This window comes from Juglans microcarpa x Juglans regia, chromosome 6D (assembly GCF_004785595.1).
Source record: "Juglans microcarpa x Juglans regia isolate MS1-56 chromosome 6D, Jm3101_v1.0, whole genome shotgun sequence".
Taxonomy (NCBI): domain Eukaryota; kingdom Viridiplantae; phylum Streptophyta; class Magnoliopsida; order Fagales; family Juglandaceae; genus Juglans; species Juglans microcarpa x Juglans regia.
Window position 1 is genome coordinate 36,990,121 of NC_054604.1, and position 18,571 is coordinate 37,008,691.

Sequence of the window (18,571 nt, forward strand, 5' to 3'; positions counted from 1 at the left end):
CAGATAAGAGAGAGAGGCACAAATCCGTAACATTATTACCATCTCCAAACGCAACCCATATCCATATCAGATGCACACACAATACAAGGTAAGAGCAAAGCCATTGAGAGAGACATTTCACATTCATAAAACCGAAAAACAAGGCATTCTACAGCTACACACGAAAATTTCACTTGTGAAGTAGTGGGTGGCATTAATGGATGATTCAGAGGACCCATTACGGTAATTTCCTTCCTTTGATTATATTTGTTTTCGAAATTAATAAAAATCGAAATAAAGAAATCAGATAAAGCAGCAGAGAAATCAGATGCCGGGTCCGTTAGTGTGGGGGGCGCGACAGAAGGTAGAGAAATCGATAAAGAAAAAAGCAAAAAAAATAAAAATATAAAGACAAGAAAAGGCTCCTTACACTACAGGCAGAGAGACGACCCACCATCATATTAAAATAACTATTTCTGTATTATTATTTATTTATTTATTTTATAGAAGAGAGGGTGCTCTCTGCCCCTGCTGCTATCCAGTTCTCCTCCCACCCCCGTCCTTCCCACCCCATCTCTCTCTCTCTCTCTCTGTCCGTTCCTCTGTCTCTGTCCAGCTCTCTTCTGCGCTATTTCTTCTTACCTCGTTCGTTTTCTTGTTAAACCCTTCAAACCCAGTTTGTAAATTACAAGCTTTAAGCTTGATTGATTCTTTTATTATTATTGTTTTTCCTTTTCTTTTTTCCTTTATCTTGGGGGGGTGGGGTTTGAATCATGAGGAGAGGGAGAGGAGCCCCGTCTAGAAAAACTGTTGCCGTTGAGACGCCCGGAGTACCGGATACAGCAGGATCTGCTTTGAGAAATACAGGCACGGAGCCACGGTACCGGGGCGTGAGAAAGAGACCGTGGGGTAGATTCGCAGCCGAGATCAGAGACCCATGGAAAAAGACTCGCGTCTGGCTCGGCACCTTCGACTCCGCCGAGGACGCCGCCCGAGCCTACGATGCCGCGGCTCGCAACCTCCGGGGCCCGAAAGCCAAGACCAACTTCCCTCTCTCCCCCTCCTCGTATTTCTCTCCGCTAAATCCAAACCAGAGCCACCTCAACCACCAAAACTGTGCGCTTTTGGATCACCACCGCTTGTACGACATGAACGATGGGTTTCAGGAGCACCAGATTGTTGATCCCCAGAGGCCCGCCTCAAGCAGCATGAGCAGCACGGTCGAGTCCTTTAGTGGGCCCAGGCCGCTGCCGCTACAGTCCGCACGGGCTTTTGCTGCGGCCCCGAGGCGACATCCCAAGCCACCCATGTTGATCCCGGAGGATTGCCACAGCGACTGTGATTCGTCGTCTTCAGTGGTCGACGACGACGTTGATATCGCGTCGTCTTCATGCCGGAAGCGTCCCCTGCCTTTCGATCTCAATTTCCCACCACCACAGTTGGATGAGGTTGACTTTGTGGGAGATGATCTCCGGTGCACAGCTCTTTGCCTCTAATTATCACGGTGGTAATGATGGTGGCCTTGGTTTTTCCTTTAATTTTTGTTGGTTCTCTCTTTTTTTCTTTTTAAATGCGAAAAAAAGAAGAAATTATGAGATAAGATTATTACAGAGCGATCCGAATTTCTACGAGATTATCACCTTGTCCGTTTTAGCATAAATGTTGCTCTTATTTTTATGAGATGGGGGGTTCCTCACCCACCTCTTACAGATCCATCCCTGTGTAAAGAGTTATTAATCTACCATCTAATTTAGTTCTGCTAAAAAGAAAAACTGAAACCTGAAATTTGGTTGCTTTTTTTTTTTTTTTTTTTTTTTTTCCTGTTCTGGTTTTTCATTTGTGTTTCATCCTTTCATGTATTGATTTGCTTCCTTAATGTGGATTATTTAGATCTTGGATGATTGAGAACTGCATGATGTGAGATCGTTATCAGCAAAATCTATAAGGTGTTTCTCGTTCAGTTTGCACGAGGAGGGAAGAAAATGTATGGGGGAAAAAAATAAAGAAAAATATGCCGTGGATTGGTTGAGAAAAAGGGAACTAGATTTTGATTAGATTTTTCCTTCAAGGAACTTCGATACCAAGTCTGAGTTTTGTCTGCACAAACTTAAATGGGTGGTGGGTGTTCTGTCTTTGTGAAGTTAACCCATGTTTGCTTGGGTTCAAAGATTGGAGGCTGTGGGGTTTGTGGTTTAATTTTTCATCCATGGCATAATCTTAGCCATGGTTGATGTTTAATACGAAAGTCATCTCCTTGAGATCGGATGTTAGTAGGATCAATTATCAAATCAAGGAGTGCACGATTTTTTACAAATGATTAAAATAGCGTCCAAAAAAATGTTGATATGATTTTTTTTTTTTAATGAAAGAATTAAACATTACGATTTTAAAGAAATGAGATCCAAAGTACACAGAGTGATTCGAACCTGATGAGCTTTGAAGAGGTATTGGTCAGTCTTGGTGGATTAACCAGGGATATCAAAATAGATGAGCCAAGACCCAAACCAAGGATTGGATCCAGGTTGAACGGTTTTATGCCGAGCAAGCGCAAATGGGTCTTCCGTGGTGTAATCAGTGATCACTGGAGGATTATGGGCCAACACCAACGATACCAACTTTTATTACAAATTGGGCCCATGCCCAACACTTGTGTCATCATACACTAGCCATGGCCCATAGTGAGTGGACAGAAAAAAGGGGACGTCAATCGTTCGACCCAATGATATCATCCAACGTTCGGCATGCATTTCTTCGTTCGTTTTTATTTGGACGGAGAGAAATAATTATTCCAAAGTCTCTATCATATAATATCCACGTAGCTTAATTTAATTTATAATATTTAAAATTTAAAATTTATCATCTAAATCAATTAATTATATTATGTGGATGATGAGTGCTACAGTAAGGCCTTAGAATAGAGTTATATTGGGATGGGGGGAAAAGAAAGGGGGTTTTGGGAGGGGATCTCATTCATACATGTGCATGCGGCGCCGATGCAATCTTCTTTTATTGAGTGCTATATATTATGTATGCATATATATTTGATAGCTCCAACCATGCTCACGCCATATTGCACTCATTTACGACTCAGGAGCTTAATTCTATATATCTTGCTTTCTTCTATTCGCTATCAGTCCCATAGATTTTCACATTTTCACTGCGCCGTTTGTTCCTTCAGGACTTGTACGTAAGTTGTAGGGCATGTTTTTGGGTTCTACTTCCTGTTTCTCTGATCCCTTTTTATTTTGTAGGCACTTTTCTGTTTCCTTGGGTACATGCATGTTAATTAAATATTATAGTTTATGAATATTAGCATGAAGTAGTACTACGTACTTGCCTAACCCATATATATATATATATATATAAATATATATATATATATATATTTATATCTTTGTTGGCGACCGTTTGTAGTTTTACTGCAGAATATATACATGCTTGATCTATATGATATAGGTGATCAGAGGCTCGAAAACATAAAGATTAAAAGGTATAGAAAGGGGAATATTGTCAAATTAATATTAAAGATTTTTTTTTTTTTTTTTTTTTTTTATGTGAGAAAAAATAATTAAATTGATGATCATATTGTCTGTTCAATTTTTAATAACATATTTTTACACTGCAGTCAGCTGGCTTTATGGATAAACTACATTTTTTTTTCTTTTACCTTTTATTAATCAAGCCAAATTGATCTAGCCTTGCACCTTGATGCGTTAATTACTTTGGCATGCAGTTCGATCAACATGTTTTGGCCGGAACGTCGCGAAGCACAATTTTCCCTTGCCTGGTTTGTGACCAAGTACTGGTGCGTACAATTCATATATATATATAGTGAGCGTGAAGGAAATTTTAGTTAAAAATATGCCTTGTTTTTTTTTCATCGATCGAATATTTCGTTGCAGAGTTTTTTAGGGAAAGATGAATTTTGGGGCTACTAATTTTATTGTTACAGATATCTCACCGACGGGACTCCTCGTTGTTGGGGTTGCCATAGATTCAAGGTTCGTTGAATGTCCCAAAGTTCAATGATATATGATGATCTATATATGATTTTCAACTGATGATTTTGTAATGTCATGATACCAGTTAATCTTCGTTAGCAGCAAAAACACCAGCAGCTCATTGACGTCGGAGATGGCCGGAAACTTTGCCCAGATTGTCATGCTATAGCTGTCGTGGACGTTAAGAAATTGAAGCCCCTAGTTCAACTGATATCATGACATTCCAAAATCATCAGTCGAAGAGCTCCACAAATTTTATAAGAAATTAGGTCCTAGTGTGGAGAGAGACATTCCCATTTTGCTAGTAGATAAAGACGAGATCAACAAGGTTAAGGCTATAGGTGATAAGAATTCCAACGTTTCAAACATAGTAGTACACCCGGTAATTAAGTACATTAATATATATGTATATGTGCATATATGTATATAATCATGTATGTATGTATGTATGTGTATAATAATTTAATTTCCTGAACATTAGAATCCTCATCCCGACTATCGTACTTATCTTGGCCTCACAACGTTTCACGTACAAGTTATAAATACAGTAAGTTGGATATTGTTTGATAATTTTTTCTTTTTATTCTGCTATATATATCTTGATGCCAAGGCATATATATATACATACTTCTCCTGATTTATTTTGCACTTTTTATTAATAATTCATAAGTAACTAAACAAAACATTAATGTAGTACTGCACGTACGTGGTTTACTCCTACTAGCCATTGCCTGCTTGCATGGGATATCACATGATCAGAAATATTGTGAAGCATATCTTAATTAATCCTTTCAAAAAATTTTAAAAAATGAAGTGTGTATATGAGGGTACAAATTTTACTCCTACTTGCAATTGCATGCCAATATATCTAGCTATAGTGTGATATAAATGAAGTGTGTGTATGGGGGTACAAATTCTTTAATCTACAATTTCAGGGTACTCGATCTAAAAGCAACATATAATGTAAGACATCAATGGACATTGAATGCAGAGTTTGTATGGGGGCGACATTAGCGCACGAAATGATGCATGTATGGCTCGAGTCACAAAGTGAGTTTTTAAGTTTGATATTAAAAGAAAAAAAAATCTAGTATCATCAACTGATTCAATATGAATATTTCTGTGAGGGGAGAAATCCCCAGGGGCCTGGCCCAAGAGGAAGGACACAAGGCCAAAAGTCCTAACAAGAGGACGAGAGACTGTGCGACTTGGTATAACGTCTGATCGATTGACAGAGACACCCCTAACCCTGATACAATAGGACAGCCTGACAACCAAATTGGCCAATCGTTAGGGACATCCTCGTCCCTGACATAGTTGTCCGGATGGTGCAGAAGAGGGAGCGAGCCTGTCCAGGACCACGCCGCATTTAATAGGAGCAGGAACGAGCCTGTCTAGCTAGGGCCACGCCGCATTTAATGGAGCAGGAGCGAGCACGGCATGGTAGGACCATGCCGCATTCAATGTATCCCGAGGGTCACCACGCAACGGCGTGCCCTCCTGGGTGTCAGCGACAACCCTGGCTAGGCCTAGTAGGACTGATAAGAAGCAGAAGGATAGCAGGGACACACGATCCCAGTATGGAGCCACACACTGATCACCATCATCTCAGGACCCACTCCAACCAAGTATAAATACCCCACTCTCTGCCGAGAAGGGGATTACTTACATTCTTGAATACTTCTCAGCTTATTCGCTCTAGCTCTCATTTCACTTTTCATCTCCAACATTGGTCTAACTTGAGCGTCGGAGGTATCACGGTCCCCGAGCTCCCCCCTCTCTTCACCTCACAAGAAAAGTGACTGAGCCTTAGGAGCGTGGAGTTACCCAAACCTGCGTAACACGACATCAACAATTTCTAATAAATATTTTCTTTTAATTTTATTATTATGAATTAACAATATTATTGATCTGAAATATTACGATGGATGCAATTAAATAGTGAAAGATGGCCAGCATCGAAGTTTGGAGAAGAGAGTAAAAGAAGGTATCTGTGAGGTAATGTCCTACAAGTGGTTGGAGTCTACTATAACTGATGAGCATTCCTCGTACAAGAGTAAAGAGCAGACTCGGTTGGTGAGAAAACTAATAGCGTACTCGAAAATGGAGATAGAGACGAGTGTCATGAAAGATTATGGTGATGGATTCAGGGCGGCTAAACAGGCGGTTGACAAATTTGGTTTGAAACATACACTGAATCATATTGCAACAACAAAACGTCTGCCTAGCTAGCTCTAGCTCTAGCTCAGCTCGATCCATGATTTAATTTATCAAGACTTGAGGAGGCATCCAACATGCATGTATTGAGAAGCTGATCAAGGTCGTAACTTCTTAATACAATTCTATCATTCAAATCACAATCAACTCAACATTGCATTGGCCATTTTTATCATTGGGCATTAGGAAGTAGCTGATCGAATATGCCATTAACAATAATACATTCTTGTACAAAAGATCAGTCATACAATCGTTATGTCCTCCCTACCATTGCATTGACAAGTCCGTTAGGCCATAAGTTTTTTCATTAAGAATGGATTTCCACCTTAACTTGATCTGTTGTTTGACTTGTACAGCCCATTTTATAATAGTGAGTTTAAATTCGGCCGGACCACTTTTATGGAGTATCAGCAAAACACAATCCTTGGAACACAATCGAAAGTCTCGCCCATGTGATGGTTTTGAATATGAACTATGAAGAGATTGCTAATGGCCAAAAGATTGATATATGAAAATCAACTCTGGTTACAAATTCAAACTATCGACATATTGATATATGCACTCTATAAACAGAGTTAGTTTTGTATAACCAAATCGGTCTTAATCATGTTAGGCTCAAATAATATAAGTCCCGACGAATCCCATGCGTATGAATCATTCCCTGCCGCACACGTAACCACACAACGTACGTGACCAGCTTCTTTTGACCAATCGTTATTCATTCTCATTTGTTTTCCCTTCTAATATACTCTAATCAGTAATCATTTAGGTTCGCTTTCTTTAATATGAGAGTTTGGATGATACTTGAAGAAGTACCAACGTGGCAAGGTTTTGCTTTCGCAGTTACGCTGTAAATCTCAAAAAGGCCAAAGAGTAAAGTATTGGCAGGTTAAGTAGGGACCAATTATCGGCACCATATGTGGCACCATCTTCGCGTGAATGACGTTCCACTTGTACACATGTCCAGTGCTGGTCCCACCACCAGCTGTACGCTAAATTAGTATACTTTGATGATTATTATAGGTAATCAGTGATTATTATAGGTAATCAGTTGCAAAGTAGTGACTAAGAGAGAGCACGTGGAATGCCATCGCGCCGTGTATTCGTCATCTGTAAATCGATTTTGGGGCTTGAGTTACAATTTCGAAACAGAAATTGACAATCAACTACTACAAGACAGAATACTGACCACACGATAACTAATTGAAGAGAATCAAATCCAAGATGATTTTATTTTACCACCCTAGAAACCAACCGTATTCCACCGCTTGGCACCGGCACAGTTCGATTGGTTAGAGGGCGCTCACCCTTTCCAGCATTTCATTCACCATCGATACTGCTCAAAATTGTCCCCCTCCAATTTCTCTGTGCCTCTCCTATTTCACAGTAAACTCCCGAAACCAAAACAGCTTCAAACAAATTAGCCCATAAGATTTTCGCTCTTTCCCTCTCCGAATTTCTTTTGTCTGTCTCTCTTATAATTCAAACGAATACAGAATCTATGGGAGACGAGGATAGGGAGGCCTTGCTAAGCCGGAACACTAAATTCACACGCTGCATCTCGCACGCGCAGGACGAGTTGCAGAGCTTCAGATCCTATCTCCAATGGATGTGCGTGGACCAATCGAATGTGTGGACAGCGTGTCTGTCTTGGTCCATGTTCATCCTCTTTGCGATCGGCGTGCCCGCTGTTTCCCATTTCCTGCTGGCCTGCTCCACCTGCGACAGCAAGCACTCGAGGCCCTTCGACGGCGTCGTGCAGCTGTCGCTGAGCAGCGTCGCCACACTCTCCTTCGTGTGCCTGTCCAGGTTCGTCCGGAAGTACGGGCTCCGGAGGTTCTTGTTCTTTGATAAGCTGGTTGATGAGAGCGAGACAGTTCGAAAGGGATACACGGGACAACTCAACGTGAGTTTCCTAACTCATTTCTCTCTAATTATATTTGCATTTTACTCAGAATTCAGGAACCTTAGAAAGTTGGCGTTTTTTTTTTTTTTTTTCCCATAAACAAACAAATTCAGAAAACAGGGTTTATACAATTTTAGCTCAATTTTTATTCAATTGGTTTTTTGTTCTGGACTTTTCCCACGATTGACACAGCGTTAATCAAGCTGTGACTGTGACAGTCAGTTTGACTTTTTTCGCCAAGTTCGGGCTCGTGTTAGTCTGCAGCCATATAGGCTATAAAGTTCCTTACTTCCCAGCCACAAAAGGTGTTCTCTTCGAAGAAGAAATTAATTGGGACCTTTTTGGTGGGTCATAAAGGGCAAAAAAGGGCTCAAATGAAACTGCTACGAGTATAGGCGGACAGCCCAGAAAACAGAGTGTATAGGTGAAGAATCTATATAGAGATCTTCTAATTGCTCAAGTAAGATTATTGGTTTAGAATTTTCTGGACCTAATTTGGCAAGGGGGTTCAACCAATGCAAATTATATTTTGTTAATGAGAAATACTTGTTGAGATTGGTTCGTTGAATTTCTTAAATGGATGGAGCTTTTATTCGGAGAATTCCGTCGCGACTATAAGATTAATGTAAAAGAGAAGTAGAATGGTGTAAATTAATTGCAGAAATTTCTGTTGTATTTTCCGAGATATTTTTTTTCTAGATATAAAGTAAAATATTTCTGCTACAATTTGAGCGACTTTCCATATATTTTTTAATTCATGCAGAGATCACTAAAGCTCCTCTCAGTCTTTGTCGTCCCCTGCTTCGTGGCCGAGAGCGCATACAAGATATGGTGGTACGCCTCCGGGGCCTCACAAATTCCTTTCCTGGGCAATGTCTACGTGAGCGACACTGTCGCATGCATCATGGAGCTGTGCTCTTGGCTCTATCGCACGACCGTAATTTTCCTTGTGTGTGTTCTCTTCCGTCTGATCTGCTACCTCCAGATCCTTCGACTGCAGGACTTCGCGTCCGTTTTCCAGGTGGACTCCGACGTGGAGTCCGTGTTGTCGGAGCACCTTAGGATCAGGAGGCATCTACGGATCATAAGCCATCGATACAGGGCGTTCATCTTGTGGGCCTTGATCCTCATCACAGGGAGCCAATTTGCTTCGCTGCTCATCACCACCAAAAGCAGCGCCGACGTTAATATATACAAAGCCGGAGAACTCGCGGTACGTGGTACTATATATATATAAAGAGTGTGTGTGTGTATATATATATATATATTAATAAAATAATAATAAATGTGTTTTTTTTTTATAAAAATATTTGATGACCTTCCATTCTTATGTAAAAAATTAAATAATTTTGGTTCGGTGCAGCTGTGCTCTATAACTCTTCTTACTGGGCTCATGATACTAATGCGGAGCGCAACAAAGATTACACACAAGGCACAATCAGTAACATGCCTTGCTGCTAAATGGCACGTTTGCGCTACGTTAGAGTCCTTTGAGGGTGCCGATGGTGAGACCCCAAGAGCTCCGGTGGACCACGGCCTAGTGTTTCCTATGGGTGCCGGGGAAGAATCGGACGGTGAAGAAGCCGGCGATGAGGAAGATGACCTAGATAACGACAAACTGATCCCATCATACGCGTATAGCACCATTTCTTTCCAGAAGAGACAAGCTCTAGGTATATATATATATATGCATGTCACAAAGAAAGAATCACTTTCAAATGAATGCCATGGTTGACCTTGATGAATTTGCTTTTTCTCGACCAATGACACGAGTAATATATATGCATGCATGCTTTGTTTAAACTTAATTTACACAAATGAGCATTTTATCTTATGCACAGCATTTCCTTTTATCAATGCATTCAACTGATTTTTGTTTTGTTTTGTTTTTATTCTCAGTGACGTACTTTGAGAATAATAGAGCAGGGATAACAGTTTTCGGCTTCACGTTGGACCGGACTACACTACACACCATTTTCGGTATCGAGTTATCTTTGGTTCTCTGGTTGCTTGGAAAAACCATTGGCATTTCTTAAGGATTAATCCAAGAGACCTACGTACCGGCCTCCATTACTTACGTTAGAGAGACATCCTGTTTTTTGGACGCCGGGCCGGGGGGGGGGGGGGGGGGGGGGGGGGGGGGGGGGGGGTTGCTGGTTTTTGTATTTTTATTCTCATTCTTTTACCTTATATCGTGCGATTTGTTCTCAAAGTTTCTTCAGGCTTTTATGGTTTATAATGTTGTTATGATTCTCGATTAATAGATTTATTGCGTTTTCATTTATTAATTAAAATATGAAGCCCCCCTGTCATGAGAAAGAATAAGTCAAAGGGTGTATTTTTATGAAACAAATGATTGGATAATTTCGAGATATATATATATATATATATATATATATATATATATCTATGCCAATGAGAGTATATAATATCTCGCCTGTTGCCTAAATAAAACACTTTATTGGCGTGGAGCCGGTTGCATGGCGCTTACATGGGGCGGTTTCGTTGAGCATTTTTCATATAATAAAGGTTGACTGCATGCAATGGCATATATATATGAGTTTGTTACCTCAACTAATGGAATGTATATTAAAATTAATTGAACAACAATTTTCATTTTTTAACCACGCACGTATTTCCTTTTTAATAATGATCAAGTGTTCTTCCATTTTTTTGATCATGAAGTAGAATCCATGATCTCAGCCGTAAATTTTCCACCAAATGAGTAACGATCCTCCACCAGAATAGAATCTATTATTTCATTCGTATTATTATACCTGTTGAGTTGATCGTGAGCTAATAATATTTGACCCTTAGGAAATGTGATTTCTTTTTTTTGTAGTTCCTTGTGTTGAATTCAATTGTGATTTGACCGAGAATGAGAAACATGTTCGATCCTTTTGAAAACCATAAAGAAACACGTGCCACGTTGGTTTCGCACTGAAACCTGGCGGGACCATAGCATACATTTTCTCCGTTTGGCGCGTGCCAGCCAGTTAAAAGTTGAAACAAACTTGAAAGTTTGAAACACCAGCGTTGTGCCCACTGCCATGTCAAAATTGTGAAAACGACAGCGTCTTCGTTAATTCCTCTTGTCCCAGTCACGCTTCGTCGCTAGGAAGGACTCTCTCGGCTTCCCTTCCCCCATAGGATTCGGAAACCATACGCGCTGAAAAACGGGGGAGAAGTGATTTTTCTTCTCTTTTCATGATTCTTCTCAACCATGGAGATTGCTTCCATTCCAATTACTTCGTGCTCTAAAGAGCACCAGAAGATCTATCAGGAGTGGTTCAGTTACGCTGATTCAGGTACATTTACCCCTTCTATTTAAATTTGGTTTTCGCACCAAATTTGATCTCCATTCCTCGTTTGGTTGAAAGAATATTGAAGATTGTTTCACTATAAATCAATTCTCCGTTTTTTCGTTTTTAAGATTTTGAATTATAGCCTTATTGCTTTTTTTTTTTCCTTTTTTTTTTTTGTTTTTTTTTTAATATGTTCGAACTACGCGATTTGTTTAGATGGAGATGGCCGTATAACAGGGAATGATGCTACTAAGTTTTTCGCTATGTCCAATTTGTCCAGGCAAGATCTCAAGCAGGTTTGATTTCATTATTTATCGTTCGTTTTCTTCCCAATATTTGTGAATCATTCGTTGCTTCAGCTTAATTGGCGAATTGGAAAATTGGTTTTGCAAATATTTTCACCTTTTTTTAGTTGTTTATTTTATATAGCTTAGACAAATAGCTTTATAAACGATAGTTGTGGTTAGTGCTGCTGTTTATTACTATGTACGTATTTCTTATTAATGCTTAGTATTATGTTTGCTATCTCTGTAATAATGTTTCTTTCGCTTCTCATGTTAGGTTCCATGCTTTGGAATTCTCACTTAGTACCTTTTGATTGCTTTCCTTATTTTTTTAAGCATTTTCATACTAAGCCTAACTGGATTATGATTTTGCTGATTTTGTTTTTGTTATTTAAAGCATTTCTCTTTATTATTGGAAAATTTTATGTACTACAATTCTATTTCACTTTTATCGCACTATGATGAGGTGATATTGCCCATCAACGTTTTATTTATTTTTTAAAAAGACAGGTTGATCCAAGGGTGTTAAAAAGTGCCACATTTTGCATGGTGGGATAAGAATGTGATATGTAGCATTACTCTTTATTATTTGTTTACTTCTTATTCTTGTTTTTTTTTTTAAATTTTTTTAATATTTCAGGTGTGGGCAATTGCAGACTCGAAGCGACAGGGATATCTGGGCCTCAAGGAGTTTATTGCTGCTATGCAGGTAATTAGTGTACCTGGACGACCTACACCCAAATATTATTCATTTTTTTGGGGCCTGACCCATTCTTTCTTCTTAACGTGTAGCTAGCGTCTCTAGCACAAGCTGGTCATGCAATCACAAATGATCTCCTGAACAGTGATGGTGAGCTGTTTACATTTAGGTTTCTCTCTATAGGACATGCCTGGATTGGTTGAGTAATGTAACATCCCAATGCCACATTGGGAAAAGGAATGGCTCACATAGCGTGTCTGAGAGGAAGATATTCTTATCCTTTAGAATGATTCCAAAGGGGCTCCACTTGTAACATTGACAAGTGCTTTCGGAGTTATAGTGCATATGTGGCTAGTGCTTTTCAAAAAAACTATTGTTAAGGTTAATGTTTGGTTATTTGCTTTGAAGAATACTTCTCATGTTTTCATTGAGCATTGCTTCATTTATTGCAGTTGACTTGGGCGATTTGAAACCTCCTGTTATGGAGGGTTTGGATGCACTAATAGCGGTAACTATGCTGTTTTGATTTTTATTGATTCTTTGTTCCATTCTTTTCCTTCAAGGAAGTCTTAACTTTTCATGTCATCCACTCAGAAGAAGAAGCGAAAAGAAAAGACAAGTGACCTTGATGCAAATGGTAAGACATTTCTCAATGTAGATAACAATGCTGCTTTATATCTTGGTTTTATTGTATACTCAGTGATGCAGTCATGCAGGTAGTTCTCAAGTTCAAACATCAGCTGCACCTAATTGGTTTTCATCCAAAGCATCTAAAAAGGTATTTTCTGTGCATGCAAGTTTCTATCTAATTTCATCAATGAATTTCTCTCCTGCTTTTGTTGGAGAATAAAATGCTCCTCAATCCCGAGGGAGTCACATGGCACTTGACTTTTTTTTAGTCATATTTTGGAGGCTTTTGACCATGTTACTGTTTATATGATACCGATACCGGATTGTTATTTAGGCCTTTTTCGAATTATTTATTCCACTAACCAAGCTGGTATCATATAAGTAATCTTTGATGCTGATGATCTTGTTACTTTTATGTTAAGATATAATAGCTTTTCTTCATAGTATCTTGTTTGTATCAATAAGGAAATGGGAATATCTGCGAATAGAAACGAGGACTCTTTTAATATTATTCTGCAGGTGTAATGTTAAATTTTTATGTGGTCCTATCTGGCCCAATTTTAATTGTCCCCCACTTGATTTTTGGTATATTTATCCTTACACCCACATCTAGCCACATGTCTTTTGTTTCCTTGATTTTTTGGCTATATTCATAGGTACCGCTTTCCTCTGTTACATCAATCATTGATGGCTTGAAGAGACTGTACATTCAGAAGCTGAAGCCGTTAGAAGTTGCTTATCGTTTTAATGATTTTGTATCCCCATCGCTGGTCAGTATGCAATGAACCTTCAATACTTCCTCTCACATAAAATGCTGAATTACAACTAATCCAGTTTTATATTTTGTTGATGCTATTTTTTTTCATCATGGGTGGCAGTGGATAATAAGTTTATTATCTGTTTTTGAACTTTGTGCAGACAAATAGTGATTTTGATGCTAAACCAATGGTTATGCTTTTGGGTCAATATTCGACTGGGAAGACAACATTTATTAAGCATCTGCTGAAAAGTAGTTATCCAGGCAAGTTATCTTGTGTGCATAGTGTTTGAATTTAAGCGCTCATTAGATTAAAATTCTTTAATAATCTTTGTTGATTTTTTTATGTTGTTAAACAGGAGCTCACATTGGACCTGAGCCCACAACTGACAGATTTGTTGTTGTCATGGTATCTGCAAAACCATCTCTTATTGTGTGTAGCATTAAGTTATAGTCTTAAAAGTAAATTATTTTTTCATGGTTCCTTGTTATCTTCAAGTCAATTAAATTTCTAGTTTTTCTTCAGATTTAACATCATTAAAAGAGATTTATATCTATTCCCCTCCCTTTTTCCTAAAGCTTACAGAGAGTTTTGAACGTTTTTCATCTTCTTGTGATCATTTCTCCTTTTCCTGCTTGCCTTCCTTCATCACCATAGATTTGGAGTTACTTATCTAACTGGTCCCCTATAGTTTGTCTGTTCTAATCAGGACCAAAAACAGAGCATAATTTTTTATGTTTTGAATGCTGAAGATAAGTTGTTGAATTTTGCAATGAATAAGGATTGAGTTATCTTTGCTGCACTCAGCACACCTATTCTTCATTATTTAGGTCGTGGGAGTTTTTGAGGAAGGTTTCACCCCCTAAAATCCTCAAGGACAATGCTTGAGCAAATTGATATTTTCTGGAAATTTTAAAATTAATGATGGTAATTGCTTGTTTATGAAAACTTTCTTTGTGGTTCATTACATTTACACACTATTCCTCTTTGTAGGGATGGGTACAGGCATGTTTCGCTGCTCTTTCGAGAACTTAATTTTTTTACTGCCAAATTTGGATTCTTATTCCTATATTATAGATCGTATTGTCATTGGTAAAAACAATCATCTCATCACACTCATACACTTATTTTCCCCCCGTGTCCACAGGGTAGGATATGCCATTAGACCCATAGACCATTGGCATTCGTGTATCATTGCCATTCTTAGAATGATCATTTTTGTCGACAAACTTGTTAATTTGCCTACAAATATGCTAAGTTATATTTAGCATTGATCTGATCGTCACTGTTTACTTTTTTATGAGCTTGATCCTTTCTATGTCATTGTCCAAAGTAATATGATTCATATTTGTCAGCACCTTGGGTTTGTTCTTTACTGTGCAGTTTTTGCATGCAGTTTACTTTGTCTTTTGATGCAACTTCACTATATCAGCTTCATTTCTTTCTTTAATTTGCTATCCCCGATAAAGATCTTGAAGTACCATTTGATGTTGTTAAAAAAATTATGTTACAACTCTTGCAAGTGTTCATGTGAAGAAGTGAAAAATAAAGAAAAGAGATACACGGAGATCATCTTACTGAAAAAAGGGCAGGTTTCTCGTATGTTTTTAATATCAAATGCATGGTTAGGCCTCTTGGTACCCTTTCTGTTACGAGGCCTAGGACTTGGAGATCTTTATTAAAGAATTTGAGCCACCATTTCTCTTTCTCTTCTATACCCATCATAAGCCTTGTAGTTTATGTTCTTTTTGGAACAATTATATTATGATTATGAATCTGGCTAACTTTTTGGACTATTCTCTCTCCTTCAGTATTCTGTATGCATGAGATAGTCTGCTGCTTACCTTGTGAAATCTTGCAAGTGTTCACTAGCTATGTTGGCTTGTATACAGTCTGGAACTGATGAAAGAAGTATCCCTGGAAACACCGTTGCCGTTCAGGCAGACATGCCATTCAGTGGGCTGACAAATTTTGGAACTGCTTTTTTGTCGAAATTTGAGTGTTCTCAAATGCCTCATCCCGTGAGTTAATTTTCTAGAATAAAAATAGATTGTCTAGATTATCCTTTGGTGGAACTGAAACTTGCTCTTTTTAATATTTGAAGCTGCTGGAGCATATCACTTTTGTTGATACTCCTGGTGTTCTGTCTGGAGAAAAGCAACGAACACAGAGAGCATATGATTTTACCGGTGTAACATCATGGTTTGCTGCTAAGTGTGACCTTATTCTACTTTTGTTTGATCCTCACAAACTTGACGTCAGTGATGAATTCAAGAGAGTGATATCATCTTTGCGTGGTCATGATGACAAGATTCGAGTGGTTCTTAACAAGGCAGACCAAGTTGATACCCAGCAAGTAAGAATTTTTGCTGCCAAGTAACTCTTAACTTGCATACACACAGTTAAGCTTGCATACTGGGTGGTAGCAGCTTAACTTGCATCCCATGATATAACATTGCAGCTGATGCGGGTTTATGGAGCGTTAATGTGGTCACTTGGGAAAGTTATAAACACTCCTGAGGTTATGCGCGTTTATATCGGGTAGGCTCCCTATAATTTGTAGCTTAACTTACCCAGTAGAAGTCTTTTGTTGTCGTACCTGAGGCATATGCATGACTTCAAGTTTATTGCAAATATTCATACTGAATTACTGCTTTGTATCTTATTTTTGAAATGATCTGTACAATATGGGCTTTATATCTTATATTTCATAAGATCTGATAACATGGTTTCACATATCACCGAATTGTTTAAAGTTTTAATCCTATAATTTTTCCCCTTTCCATGTGAATGTGACTTTCATCACAATCTTACTATGCGTAGTGATATCCTTACTTGGTTTTGGCAGCTCATTCAATGACAAACCTGTAAATGAAGCTGCTACTGGTCCAATTGGGAAAGAACTTTTTGAAAAAGAGCAGGAGGACCTTCTTGCTGATCTAAAAGATATTCCAAAGAAAGCTTGTGATCGCAGAGTGAGTGTCTCTATCCATGTCTCATGAAATTTTCTTTGCTTGAACGAGTTCAGTTGTGCCTGTAGCTCATGAGTAAGAAAATCTCCTGAGTGGTAGCATAGTAATTCTATGCTTAAACGTCTCGAAGGTTGAAGGGCTTTTAACCGGGGTTTTTATCTGGCAGATCAATGAATTTGTAAAACGTGCTCGAGCAGCCAAGATACATGCTTACATCATTAGTCATCTTAAAAAGGAGATGCCTGCTATGATGGGAAAGGCTAAAGCCCAGCAGAGACTCATAGATAATTTGGCTGATGAGTTTGGAAAGGTTTCAACTCTCTGCCCCGTCTCCTCCACTTAAAGTTTGTTTTCATCATTTCCTTTTAGCATATTAAGACCATTTTATGTAATTCCGTACGTACCTCCACTTTGTTAAACCAGGTCCAAAGGGAGTTCCACTTGCCTCCTGGAGATTTCCCGAACGTCGACCACTTCAGGGAGATCTTGAGCGGTTACAGTATCGACAAATTTGATAAGTTGAAACCCAAAATGATACAAGCTGTTGATGATATGCTGGGCTATGATATACCGGATCTCTTGAAGAATTTCAAAAACCCGTACGATTAATGGATGGCGTCGGCATTTCCAGGAACATAAAATGGACAGAGGTTGGATCACAAATGGAAAGGCTGCCATATCTGGGCATTAGAGTTCTGAGTATCCTAATAATCGAGCATTAGAATATTTTCGAGTTCTCCAGTCTCAAACTCGTCCATTGATATATTTATCGCCTTATCACGCATGTAATTGTATTGAAACGGAAACTCAACGATCTCTTTCTTTGACTGGGCAGCGTTTAGATGATTTTTCGGTAATTTATTTCTATTGATTTTATATTTTGACCAGGAAATAATACCGAGGGTATCACCAAGGTCCAACGACAACCTGTTCAATTCATTCAAACCTCTATACATAGAAAAACCTCATAAAGTACTTGAGTTGGAATTTTATATGAGATTGATGTGATAAATTTACTACATTTTATGTGGTTTGGATAGTGAGTCGATGGTATGATTTTAAATAAATTGAATAAAATATTATTTTTAATATTATTATTGTTTTGAGATTTGAAAAAATTAAATTATTTATTATATTTTGTGTGAGAATTTGAGAAAATTGTAATGATGAGATGAGTTGAGATCACTTTTTAATCCAAACATGGCTTGAAGGTAATATGATCGACCCAACTTTATCGTCCAAACATGGCTTGAAGGTAATATGATCGACCCAACTTTAACGTCGACGAAATATTTAAGAAAGTCTTAGTCTTGTTTGCTTTCACAATTTTTTTTAACTTATTTCATCTAATCATTATAATTTTTTCAAATTTTCACACAAAATAAAATAAATAATTCAATTTTTTTAAATCTTAAAATAAAAATAATATTAAAAAAATATATTTTAACAATATTTTATTTAATTTTTAATTTTAATTTCAGTTCATTTCATTTCATATCATCTACAACAATAAACGAGATCTTAATTTTACGTTTTCTGCTTGTTTGTTCGGACCCTTCAATGATATATGGGTCCTCACCATGAAAATAAATCAGCGGCAATTTCTTAGAATCTTTTTGATCGAAACCTTTTTTACGATTCGAAAAGATTTACAACGTGATAGTGTGCATGATCTTTTCTTTCTGAGCAAATTAACCGGAACAAATCTAAGCGTGGGATGGAGCAATATTTCTATATAAAAAAATAAAAAAAAATAAAAAAAAAAGAATCCCAACAAATAATTTTCCTATTTCATTTAAAAATGTATCCCGTTCATGTC

The 18,571-nt window shown here is 38.1% G+C and overlaps 3 protein-coding genes across 4 annotated transcripts; all 3 read left to right on the forward strand.

Annotated features, from left to right (window-relative positions):
* The first annotated feature begins 495 nt into the window (after positions 1-495).
* LOC121235301 (ethylene-responsive transcription factor 3-like) lies at positions 496-1,745 on the forward strand. The gene has a single exon (XM_041131638.1). It carries the CDS (start codon positions 753-755, stop codon positions 1,473-1,475), a length of 723 nt encoding a protein of 240 aa, XP_040987572.1. The 5' UTR covers positions 496-752; the 3' UTR covers positions 1,476-1,745.
* A 5,516-nt stretch (positions 1,746-7,261) lies between these two features.
* Positions 7,262-10,470, forward strand: LOC121236168. Its single transcript, XM_041132697.1, has 5 exons — positions 7,262-8,103; positions 8,867-9,316; positions 9,467-9,776; positions 10,003-10,202; positions 10,257-10,470. The coding sequence occupies exons 1-4, from the start codon at positions 7,699-7,701 to the stop codon at positions 10,137-10,139; spliced, it is 1,302 nt and encodes a 433-aa protein (XP_040988631.1). The 5' UTR covers positions 7,262-7,698; the 3' UTR covers positions 10,140-10,202; positions 10,257-10,470.
* Positions 10,471-11,138: 668 nt separating this feature from the next.
* LOC121236169 (EH domain-containing protein 1) lies at positions 11,139-17,630 on the forward strand. Of its 2 annotated transcripts, none has more exons than XM_041132699.1 (16): positions 11,139-11,411; positions 11,625-11,704; positions 12,333-12,401; positions 12,485-12,542; positions 12,845-12,900; positions 12,990-13,029; positions 13,109-13,170; positions 13,679-13,792; positions 13,941-14,043; positions 14,139-14,188; positions 15,673-15,801; positions 15,885-16,136; positions 16,242-16,321; positions 16,629-16,755; positions 16,919-17,062; positions 17,176-17,630. In XM_041132699.1, the coding sequence occupies exons 1-16, from the start codon at positions 11,327-11,329 to the stop codon at positions 17,359-17,361; spliced, it is 1,635 nt and encodes a 544-aa protein (XP_040988633.1). In that variant the 5' UTR covers positions 11,139-11,326; the 3' UTR covers positions 17,362-17,630. The 2 variants fall into 2 exon arrangements, with proteins under 2 accessions (XP_040988633.1, XP_040988632.1); XM_041132698.1 differs by having other exon boundaries at positions 11,140-11,411; positions 12,987-13,029.
* Positions 17,631-18,571: the final 941 nt, after the last annotated feature.

Excerpts from the sequence above, each read along its gene's own strand:
- LOC121235301 (XM_041131638.1), top strand. The coding sequence starts at position 753 with ATGAGGAGAGGGAGAGGAGCCCCGTCTAGAAAAACTGTTGCCGTTGAG.
- LOC121236168 (XM_041132697.1), top strand. The coding sequence starts at position 7,699 with ATGGGAGACGAGGATAGGGAGGCCTTGCTAAGCCGGAACACTAAATTC. Across the intron at positions 8,104-8,866 it reads GATACACGGGACAACTCAAC|AGATCACTAAAGCTCCTCTC; the intron begins GTGAGTTTCCTA and ends TAATTCATGCAG. Across the intron at positions 9,777-10,002 it reads CCAGAAGAGACAAGCTCTAG|TGACGTACTTTGAGAATAAT; the intron begins GTATATATATAT and ends TTTTATTCTCAG.
- LOC121236169 (XM_041132698.1), top strand. The coding sequence starts at position 11,327 with ATGGAGATTGCTTCCATTCCAATTACTTCGTGCTCTAAAGAGCACCAG. Across the intron at positions 13,793-13,940 it reads ATTTTGTATCCCCATCGCTG|ACAAATAGTGATTTTGATGC; the intron begins GTCAGTATGCAA and ends AACTTTGTGCAG. Across the intron at positions 14,189-15,672 it reads ACAGATTTGTTGTTGTCATG|TCTGGAACTGATGAAAGAAG; the intron begins GTATCTGCAAAA and ends GCTTGTATACAG.